The sequence below is a fragment of the Tribolium madens genome, unplaced genomic scaffold, assembly GCF_015345945.1.
Source record: "Tribolium madens isolate multiple individuals breed KSU strain unplaced genomic scaffold, Tmad_KSU_1.1 Scaffold_11;HRSCAF=98;Tcas5.2_LG3b, whole genome shotgun sequence".
Lineage (NCBI taxonomy): Eukaryota > Metazoa > Arthropoda > Insecta > Coleoptera > Tenebrionidae > Tribolium > Tribolium madens.
In genome coordinates, this window is record NW_025400975.1 from 1,086,460 (window position 1) to 1,105,812 (window position 19,353).

The window sequence follows — 19,353 nt, forward strand, 5'->3', positions numbered from 1 at the left end:
TCACAATGACCACATTTGAAATAACATCAAAAAGGACTTTAACTGAAAGATACTTTGTTTTCGCTGGAAATAAAAACCTCAAAAAATTGCAAATCAGGACATAAAAGTAAAACAGGACAAGACAATAAAAACCTAAACATGTCCTGGCTAAATAACCTTTTTTAACTAACAAAAAATTAGTACAAATCAAAATTATACGTTTGAAAAGTTGTCTATAACAAAAAGATTCTAAAAACACTCGACTGATTGTACGGTCCTTGAAAATCACCTGTATCCTGTATAACTTTGATTGTTACGAGGATTGTTATATCGAGAGATCAAGATAATTTGTAATCGAGTCATCTTTAGATCCAAAATTGTATGTCTATTTTTGAACTAACTGCACGTGAAACGTCAAATAAAATGACAAGTCGAAAGGTAAAACGGCAAAATGGACTGGAGTTAGTTGCCAGGACCGTTTTTTTTTTTTGAAGGTAAGTCATAAATTTAGTTATTAATTTTTTTTTTTTTTGATTATGCCATTTTACCTTTCGACTGGAAAGTCTCGACTTGTCACTTTATTTGACGTTTCACAGACATACGTTTTTGGATCCAAGGATGACTCGATTGCAAATTATCTTGATCGCTCGATATTCGATTCACTATCAATAGGTCTTTATCAACGCTTTATCCGTTATTTTGTTGTTTGTATGTGATTGATTATTATAACGCTCGGTATTTTCAGTATCTAATACTAAAAATTCTTTCTAGATGTAAAAAAAATATTTTATAAAAATTAAAATATTGATTTAAGCAAATTAAATTACTAAACACCCTAAAATGAGATGTAGTTGATGTTTACATACAAATCATTCACCACGATTTGTGTTACAGTTTACATAAAAATTATTTTGACAATTCTTATTTGTCATTATGACATTTTATCTTCCGCAGACACACTTTTTACATTTCTAGGCTTACCTACTTGATAAACAGACTTTGTATTAATACAGGGTGCGCCAGAACTCGCGCCCCAGAGAAAATTTTCAAGTAAGGTAAGATATCAGGAACATGAAAAAAATGTCAAAAAAAATTGGACATTTATTTTTTGACATTTGACATTTTTTTATGTCTATTTAATGATACTGATGATCTCGTATTGTTTTTGTACAATCATTTAATAAAGGTACAAAAATTTTGTCAATATAAGCCACAAATAACATTAAACAGAGTTACAATTTAGGATACAGCTTCCTTGTTTCCTCTTTTAATAGCCTGTAGCAAAAAAACGTGAAAAATAATTTTTTCAACAGAAATAAATTGAGTCAAAGTGCAAACTTTAAACACTCATAACTTTGAAATTTATAGATAAAATTTGTTTAACATTTTTTGCATGTTCCTGGTATCTTACCTTATTTTTCTCTGGGGTGCGAGTTCTGGCACACGCTGTATAACAAAAGGAAAAGTTTAAAGTGCTGATTAAATAATGCAAAATAAAGTATTTGTGAATTACTATTTTTATACCGAACAAAATATTTATTAGCTTGATGTGAGGTTGAATTAATTGTTGAAACCTTACCGAAGTATTTACTGTTAGTTACAGCATTTTCTACGGAAACCAAAAATAATTCAATTTAATTTATGAGGTTAGCCGTGTTTTTCTCTCCATTTCAAATATTCATTCAACTAATAATTAAAATTACATCTGCATCGGTAATGATAAAGGTAATACTAATGAAACATGTCATCGAATGCACTCTTTCTTTTCTTTTGAATGAATATGTTGTTTTGTTGACATCGAGTTTTATTAATTTAAATTCAAATTACATGTCAGATCTCGAAAAATTACAAACCTCAGCACGACTTTCATTGCAATTTTCTGAATTTCCACCCGTGTATTTCATTCTTCTCTTTTTTATTTTGGTAGGAGTATTTGTTTTGAAAAGTAAATGTGATAAGTAATGACGCACAACGTCGCGTCCTAGTGATCAATCTCGAGAGAGAGCACGTCTATGTTGCTTGGCAACTGCATTATATACTTCTTAGTTCTTGGGGAGGTATGCATGTTTTATAATGAGATATGTGCGTAAACACTTTTTCGAAGAGCCCATTCAAAAAAATAAATATTTTAAGTATTTTAAGTAAATTAGGAAAAAAAAAACATTAAGACTTCTACACACTTGAGACAAATAAATTTACGCATCTTCGGTGGATACAATAAGAGAAGAACTTTTTATGTGCTTGTTTATAACGTGTAGTTATTAGGGGAATTGAGTGAATTTATAGCCTAAGTATTATCTTACAACTCGTACAAGTATGTTTTTTTTAATGGAAATCGCCGGTCAAAATTTTGGCGAAATATTGGTAGCACTTTACCACCATATCCACAAATTTTTATAATTTTTTGTTTTTGTCTTACAAATTTTGTTAAAAAAATTATGGTTGAAATGTTATTAGAATTTTGACTTTTATGAATTTTGTGTTCACTGCAAGTACAATTACGAGCATTAAATGTTGGTAGGTAGTGTCATTTTGAAACTTACTTCACAAAGTAAAATAATTACCATGCTGGAGAAACGATTTATATACTATATATACGCGTTTCTAGAACTGGTAAAAATCTTCAAAAAGTAGATACTATTTTTCTAATAGTTTTACAATAGAAAAAGGCAACCTACAGTTGGTTGTAATAAAAACGGAAAATATAATTTTCTTTAGATTGAAACGGGTTTTGCCCTTGTCAATTTGTCATCTGTCGCATTCAAATATTTTTTTTCTGCAATGCCGCACTTAAATGCCGAGAGCATCTAATGCTAATCAAGATAATCAATTAGTTGAGTACTTAGTGAAAACCCAATGAGTATTGAATCAGTTCTAACTTAACCTTTTAGAACTGAGCGATGTTCAAACTATAGATAAATATAAAAATCTGACATTTTTATGCTTTGACATTTTCCGATTGTACACCAATTTATATTTATCTTATTTTCGTATAGTTTTTGAGAGTGGAAAATCACAACAATTAAGTTGAAAAAATTGTTCTTGATAAATTTTGTGTGCTCATTTTCTACTGTGTTGTAATAGTATATTACATAACGAGCACGGAAAGTGATAAATACCGCGAGTGCGTTAAACACTTTCCTGCAAGTTTTGTACACTATTTTTCCTACGACCATAAAGAACTTTTTTTTTACGAATATATTTTTTTTTCATAACGATTTATTTTTTATAATGGATACAAAAATACGTTGAATAACGATTTATTTTTTATATTGGATACAAAAAAAATCTACAGTTGGATGTTTACTGTTACAAAGTGGAGTTTACTAGGGTGAACAAAATTTTATTACTTCATAAAACTTTAAAAGTAGGGATTGAAAGTAAAGCATACAAATTTTGTTTACAATTACCCCATCTTACTCTATTAGAAGTAAATGATAAAAATGTATATGGAAAAATATAAAATTAATAGTTATCAATTAAAAAATTAATAAATTACAAGAAATCAACAATTTTTTTCAATGTTCTCGGCAAATTGGTATTATTTTTATAACCTAGCAACAGATATAATTTTTTAATTACACCTTGAGGTGCCCTAGTCATGAGTTTAAAAATCTGGTTAGTGTCAAAAACTGGAATAAATGTCTTACAAGATCATTTTATAATATTTCGAAAAATACATTTTTTTCACCCTCAACATTGATTTAAAGAAAAGAGAAAAAAGTAACTTTTCGCGTTGTTTTAGTAAATTTACCGTGTATTTAGTAATATTGATGGGGAAACTAATATTTTTAGGTGTTTTTACAGTTTAATGCTCTCTTAATTTTTAAATCTATCTATTGAACCGTTTTCTTGAATTGATTGATCAAAGTTTGCAAAAGAATTGAAGGAATAATTGCACATATTGTTTCTGAATATTGTCTAATCTTGATCAAAATAAAAAAAACAGATTTTTTCGACTTTTTTTACAATTTCGCATTAGCTATTTAAACAAAATTTTTGTTTTATTTTTTTTATTTGTTAAAGCATTCAAGAAACAATACTGTTTGATTGTTGAAAAAAAATGTTTTTTTATCAAACAAAATGTTTTTGATTTTTTAAATTTGTAAAAAAAATTAAAAAACAATACTAATTATTTTTTGAAAAATATAGTTTTTTGAATTTTTTTCGATTTTTTTTTCAAATTTAGCTCACAACTCATACAAAATTGTAAAAAAGCAGGAAAAAAATGTTTTTCTCATTTTGACGAAAATGTCCTCTGTGTGGTCATTGTTTGCTGACATACCGATGATCAAAAACAAAAGGATCCTTTTTCATTTACAGTAAGATATCTCAGCGACAAATTGACGTAAAGAGAATATGAACAAAGCATGTTAAAGGTGAATAGACATGCTATCGGCCTATGCACTGACTTAACTAAAAAAAATCCCCACGTCCGTGTACCAAAAACAAGATTTAAATATTTTTTTGGGTGCTAGCCGTAGCAGAGAAAAAAAATGCTAGGAGATCTCAAAAGTAGAAACTTAAAACTTCACAATGTTTGTTTCTAATCTAGATGCGACCATTTTTCGATGAGATACAGCCTTTCAAATATCACCAAAAAAATTTCAAAAAATTTTTGTTTCTTTAATTTTTTGGAGTAGTGCAGAACAAATTAAAAGACATCATTTTCAACATTCTGCATATTTCTTAAAAGTTTTGTCATTTCATTAGACGTAACAATTTATGCATTCTTGCAAGTACAAAGCGCTCATGACCACATTTTTATTTAGACTCTCAAAAAAATGCAAATTTATGTGACTCAAATAGTGTTTGGTTTGATGTTCTTGTTTAAATTATTTACAGTGTTAAGATATGGTAACTACTGACCATATCAAATCTAAGTATATACAAAAGAAAGATTAATTGTAAACTGTAACGATTTAGAAAATAAATTATTCAGTCAATTAACATTTTACTTATTATGATTATAAGTTATAAGTTTTGATATGTCATTATTAATGCACCACTCCAGACTCGAATGATTTTAATCTATTATGAGTACATAAATTATGAGTATGCCTATGATAGATCTTTATTTAAATAGGAAACTTACATAATACAGGGTGTTTCACACAACTTTACGAGGCTTGTGCCTAATGTACGCACCCAAATATACAAAAGTCACAGAACACTGGATACAAAAAACACACATTTAATTATTTAAACCAATCACTGTTTCATTAATAGTCATAAACTGCAGTTTTTCAGAAACAATTATCATTTGTTCTATCAAAAGACGGCATGAATATGATTCTAGTTTATCTGTCTTAATCACTACCTAACTAAAAACGTTGTAATTTTTTAAAGGGTGAACAAACTAGAGAAGATTATTCAATTTTTCAAAATTTGTAATCAAGTCCGTATCGGAATATGTATTATTGATTGCATCTTACAGGCGCAGCCCTCGTAAAATTATGTGAAACACCCTGTACTTTTAGAAACACAATTAATTTTTCGCCTCCTAAACTGTAAACGTCAAACGATTGTCACATTTATAAAATATGTTTTTTTTTAACGAAACTTCGGTCAAAAAGTGTATTACCCATTTTACAAAGCCCAATTATTAACACGCTCGACTACGCGTCGTGTGTAAAATTAATTTCGTCCTGCGAAATGTCAGAAATCAACCACACACGAATGTAAATAACTATTTATTTTATTTAATAGTATTTACATAGTGTTTCCAAAATAACATAGATAAACTTGTATATTTATGTAAAGTACCCAACACATTTTTTTCCTTTGGAATCTAGATGATTGAAGGTTTTGTTAAAGAAGTTTTTGATAATATTAAATTTATATTACGTAGTCTTTGATCACTAACTTTATAAACTGTTTGAAGTTAAATGGTAAGTAAGTGATACAACTTTGATTAAAACAAATTGCGAGCACTCAACATCATGACATGAATTAAAATAGAAAATGGAGTAAGAAATAATAACCAATCTCGGATTTGTTTCTAAGACTGTCTTGTTATATAAACGATTTAAATTTATTTTAAATAGTTCTAGGATTTAAATATTTGCAGGATTTCCTGCATTGGTATTTCAAAATAACAAAAAGTGAGACTTACCAAGTGCGTTTGAGCTTGCATCCGCTTTAGGTCCTGTCTCATTTGCGGTGAGTTTGTCCCCTGACGTCACGAAAAACCCATTGGCGATGTCCTTCCTCCAAGTCCAAGTGCACTCCGTTTCAAAATCACAATCCGTGTCCAATTTTGGTTCCACAATTTTAACTTTTTCCTCGTTGTGTTGTAGATGCAGTTGTCGAATTTTGTCGTTCTTTTTGTTGTAAAGTTGTTCAGTGTTAATCCCACCAAAATGCGAATCTTCGTTCATTTTCTTTGGTGTTCCTGTGTAATTTGGTTCTAACCTAGGATTGGCGTCAGCTGCCATAAGATCATCTTTCTTCAATTCTTCATTGAGTTGTTTGAAAAGGTTGGAAAGACTCCTGTCTGGAGCTTTTCGCTTGTAACGATGGCTGGATTCGTAATGAGAATCTTCAAATATGTCTTTTATTTGTTCTATATTGCTAAAATTTGGACGTTTGATTGATTTTATATCTAAGTCAGTGCCTTGCTTTCTTATTGTTCCAGCACCATTTTTAGTTACGCTAAAATCTAATTTATTTTGTGAAATCTGGCTTGAATCTAAGTGTGACAATTCTTTAGATTCGATGTTTGAGTTTGAGGCTAAACTCTTGCAACCATTTGCTCTGTTTTGGAGTAAAAATAGTAACGTAAAGAGCATTCTACTGGTAACAGCCATCATTTTTGGGTTTCTGCATCTTTGCATTTTGTTTTTCAACAAAGCCATTTCCCGATTTTTAAACACCTAAAACCGGAGATTATTTTCAGTTCAAATTTCACACACTTTTTTTCTAGAAAAATTCCAGATTCTTTGACAAAATCAAATCAAATTAATAGCAAAATGAAAGAAAGTTGCAGTTTTTTTTCCAAGTCTTCAAAATTTAATTATCCCGAACAAACAAATCGGCTTAAAATCAAGACCACTGATAGTTACCACAGATTTTCAATCGAATAGTGAAAAATAGGTACCTTGAGTGAACATTACGCCATACGAATACACCAGCACATTTTAAAAGTGTTGTGTTGTCTCTTTAATTATGTTATTCTTTCACTGTCAACACTACGCACACACTTGCGTTACGGTGTAAACTCGTTGGCGGTGACTTTAATTTTAAAATTGCAATCATTAGGCAGAGAGACGTAAAAATATCTTGGTACAACCCATCTCGACGTATGTGCGTTAGCCAAATTTTCTACGAGATAGGTATATACATTTAAATTTACAAGACGGAGACAGAGATGTTTTATCGATTTTCCCTCCGTTGTGTGATAACTTGGCAGCCACAGTAGAAATGAGATGAAAGCAGCTAGGGACATCTGCCGGGATGCTGGGAAAGTACAACAAAGAAACACTTGAAGTGGTAAAAAATTAAAAAAAAACTTGCAAGGATGCAGCAATGAAAAAATATTGAAGCTTTTTTCTATAAAAATAGTTACTTCTGTTACAAGTTTATAAAATACTGATTTTGCGGACGAGGCGAAGCCGAGCAGTTGAGCCCTTAGGTTCGTATTACAAACATTTTTTTTTGTTCAAACCTCCAAAAACACAAAATTCAAACTTTTTATTATGTTTGATTTGTAATGAGAGCAAATATTTCGCAAAACTAGTGGGCTTCGGATTTTCATTACTATAGTAAGCACATTGCTTTTTTATCCCCAAAAACTGTATTTTTGAAAAAGACTCATTTTAGGGATTTAAATATAAGTTTGAGAGCGCATACAAAAAACTAATACTCATAAAAAATGAGACAATTTATTGTTTAACTCTTAATTCGTTGGTTTTTCCATCTATGTACAGGGTGTGTCAGAACTCGCGCCTCAGAGAAAAATGTCAAATAAGTTACCAAATAAGTTTTATGTCTATTTAACTCTTTCTTTGATACTGATATCTTGTATATGTTTTTTTTTAATAATTATTTAGTAAATGTACAAAAATTTTGCCATTAAAAGCTGTAAATAACATTAAACAGAGTTACAATTTAATATACAGCTTCCTTGTTTTCATTCTAAAATAGAAATAAAGAGTCAAAGTGTAAAATTTAAATTCTCATAACTTCAAAATTTTTATACAGCGTGCGCCAGAACTCGCGCCTTAGAGAAAAGTTTCAAATAAATTACCAGGGATATGAAAAAATTGTTTAAAAAATTCTATCAAAAAATTTTGACATTTATTTTTTGACATTTCCCATTTTTTATGTCTATTTAATCATACTGATATCTTGTATATGTTTTTTTATAATTATTTATTATTTTTTGCCAATAAAAGCCACAAATAACATTAAACAGAGTTACAATTTAAGATACAGCTTCCTTGTTTTTCCGTCTAAAACAGAAATAAAGAGTCAAAGTGTAAAATTTAAACTCTCATAATTTCGAAATTTTTATAGATAACATTTTTACCATGTTTCTTGTACAGAGTGGTTATAAATGATTTTCATCTAGCCAGCTTTGGAATTTTTTTGCATGTAACTTTATTTGTGCCGCTCTACTTTTTTGAAAGCTCTAGTTCTGTCATTAGTGTCACTTATTAATTAATAATAAATTGTTGTTAATTAAATTTTTATTGTTTCAACTAATTTCCAATAATAATTGATAATAATGTATACTTTGGAAAAAAACAAGTTTATAATTGAAGTCTATTTTCAAAGTAGACGCTTAGTAAACGGCGATTTTTTAATTTTGAGTTACAACAAGTAGGTACCCCTATTTTCGTAAGGCTGCATTTTTTATTTTAAATGGAAAATTCACAGCTGGCTAGATGAAAATCATTTATAACCACTCTGTATCTTACGTTACATGGCATTTTTCTCTGGAGCGCGAGTTCTGGCGCATCCTGTATATCCAAAAAGTGAATGATTCTGTTTATTTATCCCCCGAAATAAAATTCTAATTATAAGCCATTCATTGGGTTGACTTTTAAAAATATTATGATTTTGCCGACGTGAAAGTTATTTTTTTCAAAAATTTAAATGAAATGATTTTTCTTCTAAATTGAAAAAAGGTGTTTGAAACTTATTTATCTATTCGAAATTAAACTATTATTATAAGAGGCCGACAAATTATAAACTTCTAGAGTGTTTGCTTTTCAAACTGTATACAGAAGCAGGTATGTCTAAAACGCATAAACAAAAAAACTTGTTTTTCTTCTTTTCAAAAGAATGTTTAACATTTCAAATAACATTATGTTTAATAAACAGTGATACTTTATTTAGTTTTCATTGATTTACAGTTCAATTTATTTTTAAAATATGTGGTTATTTTTGTTACAAATATCTAAAATACAGTTTTTGCGGACGAGGCGAAGCCGAGTCTGGAATAACAAATGAGTCCGCAATAATTTTTTAGGTAAGTGTTGCAACTAACATTTGTTTGTTAAAGCTCTCAAAAACATATTCAAACGTCGTATTATGTATAATTAATTTCTCGAAAATAGTGGTTAAAAAATAGTATAATTATTTTAGGTACTATTTTATCGAGTCTGAAAGAGTTAGGAACTTAAATAAATTTGTAAAATAGTTGGTTTTTAATGCGTAAATAATAGACTTTTTTGAGTTTGAATTAAACATACAATGAGCGGCGTAATTATGGAATAATCTTATACAAGGTGCGCTAGAACTCGCTCCCCAGAGAATTTTTTTTAACATTTTCTTCATGTTCCTGGTATCTTACCTTACTTAATTTTTTTTTCTGGGACGCGAGTTCTGGCGCACCCTGTAAATTAAAACTGAAAATATTTTGTTTAGACAAAAATGCTTGAACAAATCAATTTTCTTTTTAAAAAATACAAAATTTTTAAGTTGATTTAGAATTGTATGTTCTTTAATGATTTTTTTTTCGAAAATTTAATGTAATATTTAATATTTTGGTATTGTCATTTCGATAATTAAAATATCTATCGAATTGGCTAAAAAATAGGGGTTTTTATTAAAAAAAATGTCGATGACATTATTACTCAAAAAACAAAAAGTGCAAAAATTTATATCAAATTGAAAATTATACATTTTTAAAAAAGAAAATTCTCCTGTTTAAGCATTTTTGCAAAAACAATGTTTGTATTAAATGTGACGTAAAAATTTTAAATTTTTGTTGGACAAATTTTTATTATAATGCAAACACAGTAGTTTTTATTTTTATTTAGATATTTGCTTTCAGAAAATAATTATTAATACAAATTAATGTGAAGTCAAAGGTCACTTTGATTAAATTATTTATTATTTTCTTTTCTTAAAAAAGCTTTTAAATTAGAAAAAAAATAAAAATTATAGTTGACCGACGATTTTTAAAATAAACGAATTAAAGCGAGGTAAACAAGTTAATATAACAGTAATTTCGATCTAATTTGATAATTTTTCAGCCCGTATAAACAAAATTTGAAAAAAAAAATGTTTTAATTTCAAAACGTGTATAAACACTCAAATTGCACAACTAAACCTTAAAACAACATTTTTTAAAAGCGCCCTCTATAGTTTACTTCTTTTATGTTACGTTGGGGTCTTCGAATTTCGCGGTTGGCAGCGGCAGCACTGTGAAAAAGTTCCAATGTCAAGTGACATACAAAAGCAAGTGCGGTAAATAAATCAGAATTCTTAATTTAAAATTAAATTTTTTTGGCTATTGTAATAACAACGAATAATTTTGCATGTAATGCTAACAGTTTGAGAAATTTACGATCATGTCTGAGACAAGAGAAAAATATGGCCCATTAATCGGATCAATAGATGAAGGCACATCAAGTACAAGGTTTTTGGTAAGAATTTTTGTATTACTGTTGTAAAACTTCTTCTCAAATTGATTTTCTAGGTTTTTGCTTCGAAGACAGCCGAGGTATTGACTTATCACCAGGTTAAAATCCCACACATCACCCCAAAGGAGGGATGGTTTGAACAGGATCCTATGCAGATTTTAAATTCAGTTATAGAAACAATCAATGTAACTTGTGATAATTTAAAGAAACTTAATATTAATTACGAGGATATAGTAGCTACAGGAATCACAAATCAAAGGGAAACTACAATTCTCTGGGATCGCACAACAGGGAAACCATTATATAACGCTTTAGGTAAATAAAAAGCTTTAAATCTTGTGTTTTAAACAAACAAATTGAAGTATGGATGGATATGAGAACGTCAAGTACAGTCGACACTATTTTGTTAAATGGGAAAAGAAACAAGAATTTTTTACAAAGCATGTGTGGACTTCCTATTAGTACATATTTCAGTGCTTTAAAAATCAAATGGTTGATGGATAATGTTGATGGAGTTAAGAAAGCAATGGAGGAAAAAAGGTGTGTTTTTGGAACGGTAGACACTTGGTTAATTTGGGTGAGTTACACTTATTTTATTATGATTATTTATTAAATAAATTAATTAGAATCTCACAGGTGGTGTAAAAGGTGGCCTTCATATAACTGACGTCACTAATGCTTCAAGAACAATGTTGATGAATATAGAAACCCTTAAATGGGATCCTCATCTATGTAAAATTTTTGATATTCCAATGCACATTTTGCCTGAAATCAGAAGCTCCTCTGAGATATATGGCTATATAACTGATGTTACATTATTGGCTGGAATTCCAATTTCAGGAGTAATTTTTTCAGTATTTTTACGATGTGTAATAAATATGTATTTGTGCAGGTTTTGGGTGATCAACAGGCGGCATTAGTTGGCCAAATGTGTTTTCATCAAGGACAAGCCAAAAATACCTATGGGACTGGTTGCTTTCTATTGTACAATACTGGAACTACAGTAATTTTTTTTTTAATTTTTACTCAAGTAAATGTACAATTTGTTTCTAGATGGTTCAGTCAAACCATGGGCTTTTAACAACAGTTGGCTACAAATTGGGCCCCGATAAACCAACTGTTTATGCTTTAGAAGGTTCAATTGCTATTGCAGGTGTGTTTTGCTTTTAAATACGGCCAATTAATTATTATAAAAAATTCTATGTGTATAAATTTGCAAAAAGATGTTGCAAAACCTTACTATTGTTATAAAAACAGTGGATTTTTAATGCACATCAGCAAGTCCCATGGACGATTGTTTTGTGGACAAAAAAACTAGACGTGATTTTTTATGATATTTTTTTATGTTTTAATTTAATTTTTTTTAATTTTAATTTTTAAAAACCTTGCAGTTTTTATTTTATGCTTATAGAATTAAACCAAAGTCGGTATGGATGACACTCTTGAGTTTTGTAAAGTTTGACATTAATAATAATCAATGTTTTTTCAATCACGTGAATACACTTTTGTTGCAAAATGGAAGTAAAAAAACATATATTATAATCTAAATTAGTTTGAAACACATTATTTAAAGTTACTTAATGTGAATGTTATTGTGATAATACAGGTTGTTCCGTTTTTATTGTTACAAATTTAAACAGGAAATAGAATATTCAATTTTAAGAAAAAATTTTCATATCGAAAATTTCGTATCGAAAAATGCTACTCAAGGGAGCTATACTCCCCCAAAAGGGAGCGTCTTTTAATTTTTTATTTTTCCAATGTTTCTAAAACCATTTTAGATAAAATTACAAAATTTGGTACAGTTGATAAACTTTTATACATCTAAACGAATTCAAAAATTTTTAATTAGGGGCTCCTAAACTAGATTTAGGTTTAGGGTAAAAAGTACTCTTAACTATTTTGGCTGTAGTTTCTTGCCACTTTCAACAACAAAATTCTAAATTTCATAGTTTTTCATAAGAAAGGTTTTTTGCGTTTTTTCGATACAACTTACCGATTTCGAGTAAAATCCGTTTTAATATTTATGTTGCAGACCATAAATAGCATAAAAATTAAATTTGTTTTACCGTTTAGGACGCCCCTGATTAAAATTTTAAAAATTATAATTTTGACATTTCATCTTGCTATTCGTTTGGGGATGTATAAAGCTGTACCAAATTTTGTAATTTTATCATTATGAAATACTGAGCAAAACTTTTTAAAAAACGCACCTCCTTTAGAGGGTGTAGCTCCCTTATTTTTCGAAACATGTTTGCTTAAAGGAAACTTTTGTCTTAAAATTGAATATTCTATCATCTAGGAGTATTTAAATTTGTAACAATAAAAACTGTATAAATAAATATATTTTTTATCCAAAACCTCTACATGGTGAGTCATTACAGTGCGACGGAGGAGAAGAATACTGTGTCTTCTATTGAAAGAATGAAAGTAATTATTTGAATAAATAGCATTTATTTTTTTTATTTCAAAAATTATAAAATTAACATTGAATTAAGGATTATTCGTCTTCGTCATTCTATCGTCGTTTAAATTTATAATAATTTCTGGAATCTCACTACCATTAAGAGACACATAACTGTTTTCAACAGTCTGGGTATGTCTTACATAATTGCTCTACAAATTAACATTTATTTTTTTTTATTTGGCTTTTTTTTGATGTATCCATATTTTATGCGTTTTCTTGTAAATATTCATAGATATCGCTTTTCCTGCTGCATTTGATGGTAACCTTTTCTTTTTGCTTTGAAAAATACTGTAATTAAGTCAGAAGATTTGTTGGGATTATGAACATTGATGGATATCTGGACATTTTTACTTTAAAAGTTTATAAATGTTACATCCTCGGAAATTTTTATATAAAATTTTTATCTTAAATTGGAACCATTAAAAAAATTGGTGAAGATGTTTTGAAAAACGTGATCAAAGTGTAAAAATTCAGTATTTTTTCACAACAAAAAATACATAAACTTAGCACCTGTTTCTTAAAAAGAAAAGCATGTATATGTTGTTGTCAAATTTATATTGACCGAAATTATTTGGAAATACGTAAATATCTCAGAAGGAACTCTTGTCAAATCACAATTTACATATTTTTTCCCAGTGTCGTATTTGCTTTTTTAAATATCAAAAAATATTTTGTGACTCTACCAAGTTATGTACTTTGTTTTTTTTAAATTTTGACGTCTTATTAGATTCCAGCGTTTTGATTACCACAAATAATACAACTCTACAGAAATGTTTTGCTTGTGCCTCTGCTTGGTTTGTGATTTTTTTTATATATCGTACCAAACTGATGTAAAAATATCCACATCCTTAAAATTTGCTTTTGGAACTATCGTTGGTCCACAAATCAAAAAAAATTAATAATTTCTAAAACAAAATCTTGCTATAATTTTGAGGCAATAGTCTTTAGTTTTTTCAGGAGCAATAAAGTCGATAATTAGCAATAACTAGTTGAAAATATAATAGAGGCTTAAGGATTAGTTGCAAGAAGTTTCTTGAAAAATATGCTACATGCATATTACATTTAGAAAAATACCTACGATGTTCTGGTTTCAAAAGCAAAATTGTTTGTGAAATATTTTTTCGAATTAGTGTCGAAAACCTATCGACATTCTTATTTCAGGCACAAAATTCATGCACACAAGTTTTGTTGACTTGTATAATAGAAAAGTAAAATTTTAATATTGGTAAAGAAGGTTTTATTTTATCGTTTGATGTAATTTTTATTTGTTTTTAGTACAAAATGTGCTAACTAGAATTAATCAAATTGTGCAATTTTCAAACAATTAGATATATCTACTAATGCTTTTTGATACAGAGGCAGTCAAAAGTACATAAAATTCATATTTTTTGGCGGAACATTTACGATTTTTTTGGACAGGTTGATTGTGGTTTTTTAATGGTCTTTATTTTCAATTATAGTTTTTTTTAACTCACTATGGTTTGAAATATGACATCATAGACCATTTTTTAAAATGAGACTTGCTTTTTTATTCTTTTAGAGATTTTTTTACAGTAAATTTTCACCAAGAACTGAAATAATAAATATAAATTCTATTTGGCCTTTTGTAATAAAATGTTTGTCAGAGAGTTAATTTTTTAGTGTCATTACTTTGAAAGTTATAACAAGTTTATATTAACCTCTGATCTCACTTACTATAGCTACACTATAATAGCCATTTATGTATTAAGTACATACTCAAAATAGGGTTTTAGGGGACGAATCGTATTAATGACGAGGCGACGTAGGAGCCGAGACTTTAATGAGAGGAGTCACCTAAAACCTTTTGCGTATGTGGTGCATACAAGATTTTTTTGTTTAAGCTCCCAAAACACGAATTCACACCTCTTACACTGGCGGAATTTTGGATTTGTCATTCGAGTGACATAAAAATGTAAAACGGGCCTTAGGCAACTAACCTCACTTTCGGTTTTTGTAATTTTTATCCTGATAGCTAGAGAAAAAATGACAACAAATCGAATTAATTTATTGAACTTATATAAAAACACGTATTGCTAGCATTATTGTTTCCGAAAATCGACATCAAACAACTAAAACTTTAGTTTCAAACGTCAATCATAATGACAATAAAGCGTGCCTTACATTGACATTTTTTGAACTATCATAAATTTGATGTCCAAAATTTTCGCCACCATAGTATCCAATTTAATTTTTTAGTCCACAAAAACAGTTTTAAAATTACCATTTTGCGTACTGTTTTATTGAGTCCGGAAAAGACTCATTTTGCCGACTCAAATGAGTATACAAAAAAATCAATAAATTATAAGGCAAAGAATTTAATTTCTTAATTTTTGTAAATAAGAATTTATTTAAGGGATTTCAATAAAATGGCTTCAGGACAATTTAATGATTTTGAAAGACTCTAAATATTCTGGAGAGATGGCTGCATCGGCAGATGAAGTGGGTGAAGTTTATTTCGTTCCAGCATTTTCTGGTCTTTATGCACCTTACTGGCGTAAAGATGCTAGAAGGTTTATTATCTCTTCTCCCTAAAACCAAATAATAACCCCTAAAAATATTTGTAGTGTCATATGTGGTTTAACTGAAGAAACCAAACCAGAACATTTAGTTAAAGCTGCTTTAGAAGCAGTTTGTTATCAAGTAAGGGATATTTTAGAAGCAATGGCGTTAGATTGTGGTTACTCTTTATCTAAACTTCTAGTAGATGGTGGTATGACTGCCAATGATTTTTTGATGCAAATGCAAGCTGATTATTGTGGTATTCCTGTGGGTAATAGAATCAGAAAATTTAATCGGGGTTTTCACTCACCTTGTTCATTTGTAGTGAGGCCTACAATGGCTGAGACTACTTGTTTAGGGGCTGCTATAGCTGCTGGAAATGCAAAAGGAGTTGAAGTTTGGGATTTGGATAATATACAACCTGTGCCAAGTGATACATTCTTACCATCGATATCTGAGGACCGTTAGTCTTATGATTTGTTAAATAATTTTTGTTATTTTGCTATTTTAGAAAGGGATATCAAGTATGCGCGATGGAAAATGGCTATTAACAGAAGTTTAGGGTGGGCACACGATGAAGAAGAAGATAACAGTTTTGAAGGTAGATATTTTTACGTCGGAGTTGTTTTTCAACGTATATGTTTGCTACTAATTATTAATAATAGTGGTGAAAAAAATTGGTATAAAGATAAACATATTCGTTGACAATATTATACTCGTATTAAGGTAGAGAAAAGATTTTTTGCATAGCATCGAGGGAAATAAAAGATGCAAGGCTATAAAAATTTTCTCGACCGTGTTTTATATAATTTTTTTTCACTACTAGCACAATTATTCCCCAGAAATACAACGCCAAAATGATCACTTTTAAAACTCATTGTTTCTGATTTTCGTAAATTTAAGATGATATAGAACGTGTAAAAATAAGTGACAAGTATTCCACCGTTTTTTATTTTTTCAATGCATGTTGAAAAAACAGGGATGTACAAAATTAAGTACCTTGTAACAAAAAGAATTTGTATCTAAAGAACAATCAACATGTTGAAACGATTTTTTTTTTTATAATTGATGTAAGTAGCTACACTACGGACGTGATAATGCATTTATTCAAAAAATTTGTTATTAACAAATAATTTAAAAATATATTGTTTAAACAAAAAAATAAAGAATTACGCATATTTTTAAAATTCTCAAAAAAATTATGTAAAAACTTTCATATTTTTATTATGTCTTCACATAAGTTTCAAGACGGACGTTTCAAAAATGGCTGAAAATTTTTTTTTTGAGAGCGCTGAAAGTAGCGTTTTCTTGTAAATTAAATAGAATAATTACCAATTACCGTCACTAATAAACTGATGTATAGAATAACTTATTAACATTTATTTTTCAAAAAATAGCAATAATAAATACAAATTTCTCGGTTGAGGAAGAGTACTCTCTATACTTTTTTTATTCTATTTTCTGATATTAGAATAAAAGTATGTAAATTTTGCGTACCTTTTATAAGCTTCGCTCGACTAAAACGATCATTTAAAAAATCGTAATGTCTTTCAACTTGTCGATTGTCGATATACAGGGTGTGTCAAAAGTTCCGGACCAACGTGACATGCCAAGATAAGATATCAGGAGCATGAAAAAAATGTAAAAAAAAAATTCGAAGTTATGAGAGTTTAAATTTTGCACTTTGACTTTGATTTGTTTCTGTTGGAAAAATTATTTTCCATGTTTTTTTTTGCTACAGGCTATTAGAAGAGGAAACAAGGAAGCCGTATGCTAAATTGTAACTCTGTCTGATGTTATTTGTGGCTTTTGTTGGCAAAATTATTGTCCCTTTAATAAATAATTGTAAAAAAACATATATAGACATAAAAAATGTCAAATTTCAAAAAATAAATGTAAAATTTTTTTGACCGATTGAATTTTTTAAAAATTTTATTCATGTTCTTCTGGTTTCTTATCCACATGCCATGTGACGTTGGTCCGGGAATTTTGACACACCCTGTATAGCAAAACGTAATTTTTTAATTTAAAGTTATTAAGGAATTTTCTAATTTTCTAATATGATTATTTATTAAAGTAACATAGTAACTGCAAAGACAAGGGAAAAGTGTTAAAATTTGCCATACTACCGGTGATATTTCAACATGAAATAAGCCCTTCTGATATTTTTTAATTTAAAAATTAAAAATAGATTTTTAAATTGATTGACATTTGTTTAATTTAAGCATTTCTTTAAGAAATTTCTAAATGTTTTTTGCAAGTCTAGAAATTTTTTAAGCCGATATTTCTTAATCTTTCTTAGTCTCCCCAACTGTCTTTTGTAATACGATATTTTGAAAAGTCTCAATTTACATTTTTTAAATTTGGGCATCTCTATTTGAGAAATTTTTAAAGGTTTTTTTTGTAAATCTAGATATTGTTTAATACGGTATTTCTAGACACTTCCTTAGGCTCCCCCACTGTTTTTTGCAACACGATGTTTTAAAAAAGTTTAGATTGACATTTTTTTAATTTAAGGATTTCCTTAAAAAAAAATTTAATGTTTTTTGCAAGTATAATTTTTTTTAATCTAGTACATCTGACACTTTCTTAGTTTCCCCAACTGTCTTTTGAAGTACGATGTTTTGAAAGGTTTAAAATTTAAAAATCAAATTAAATTAAAATTAAAAAAATTAAAATTAATTAAATTAAATGATAATATTTGTATCAATCTTATACTCTCCAATATCGGTATTTACCGTCCTCTAATCCATTATTGCCCTAAATAACTAGTAGTGAAAAAATTATTTTTGGTTCAGTAGTAGGTCATTATTTAAACTGAATTTTTGTTAACAGAATTGTCAGATGTTGATGCCTCTATTACAGGTACCTACTTAATTGTTTCATTAAAGACTAGTAGTTTTTGAAGTCTAACATCCATTTGTGAATGTTCAAAATCAAGCAAGAATGGTGTCACATTTTATGTAGTAACTTCACAATTCATTAGTGTCTTGTTTATGTCTTGTAGAGGCATGTTTAACACTGGAATGAATGAGAAATGAAAAAAAGTCAATGATTTGTATATTTTAGTATTAATTTTTATTACTGTTGTAGATGACAATATGTTAACAACACTGCCAGGAGGACTTTTCGTTCTTGGAACTATGGTTATGCTACTTATGGCTGAAATTCTAGAAAAAAAATAAAAGTTAGCCAAAGTTGAATTGCAACAACTTGAAGTAATAAAAATTTAAGTCATTTGTGTTTTTTATTATGGTTGTGTATTGAGTTATTTATTTGCATTTAAAGTCACTTTAGCTGTGATTTTTCTGTTTTTGGTTGTTTTAGTATTTGCTTATGCTGCAAAAGTATTAATTTTTATGCTTTGATAAGCAATAAATAAATATAAAGTTTTTTTTTCTCAATGTTTTTTTTGCCCCTTTTTCAAATGTGTATAGGAGGTTTTTAATTTTATTCACAACTTTATCTCTAATTTTCGTGAAAGAAAAGTTAAAAAGTTTACAAACAATTTCA

The 19,353-nt window shown here is 28.7% G+C and overlaps 2 protein-coding genes across 4 annotated transcripts in view; one reads left to right on the forward strand and one right to left on the reverse strand.

Moving 5' to 3' along the window:
- The window catches only part of LOC123016003 (ALK tyrosine kinase receptor), a 34,979-nt gene extending 27,698 nt beyond the window's left edge, over nt 1–7,281 (reverse strand). For both annotated transcript variants that reach the window (XM_044416174.1, XM_044416165.1), the window contains exons 1-2: nt 7,079–7,281; nt 6,095–6,854 (exon numbers count right to left, since the gene is read on the reverse strand). In XM_044416174.1, coding sequence (XP_044272109.1) covers nt 6,095–6,836 — 742 coding nt within the window. In that variant the 5' untranslated portion in view covers nt 6,837–6,854; nt 7,079–7,281. The remainder of the gene's footprint in view (nt 1–6,094; nt 6,855–7,078) is intronic.
- Nucleotides 7,282–10,511: 3,230 nt separating this feature from the next.
- On the forward strand, nt 10,512–19,239 carry LOC123007647 (glycerol kinase-like). 2 transcript variants are annotated; one of them, XM_044403056.1, is made up of 12 exons: nt 10,512–10,856; nt 10,910–11,168; nt 11,216–11,430; nt 11,480–11,695; nt 11,746–11,856; nt 11,907–12,006; nt 15,695–15,851; nt 15,906–16,111; nt 16,166–16,303; nt 16,352–16,441; nt 18,676–18,705; nt 18,934–19,239. In XM_044403056.1, exons 1-12 carry the CDS (start codon nt 10,782–10,784, stop codon nt 19,023–19,025), a joined length of 1,689 nt encoding a protein of 562 aa, XP_044258991.1. In that variant the 5' UTR covers nt 10,512–10,781; the 3' UTR covers nt 19,026–19,239. The 2 variants fall into 2 exon arrangements, with proteins under 2 accessions (XP_044258991.1, XP_044259000.1); XM_044403065.1 differs by lacking the exon at nt 18,676–18,705 and having other exon boundaries at nt 10,561–10,856.
- The last annotated feature ends 114 nt before the right edge of the window (nt 19,240–19,353 follow it).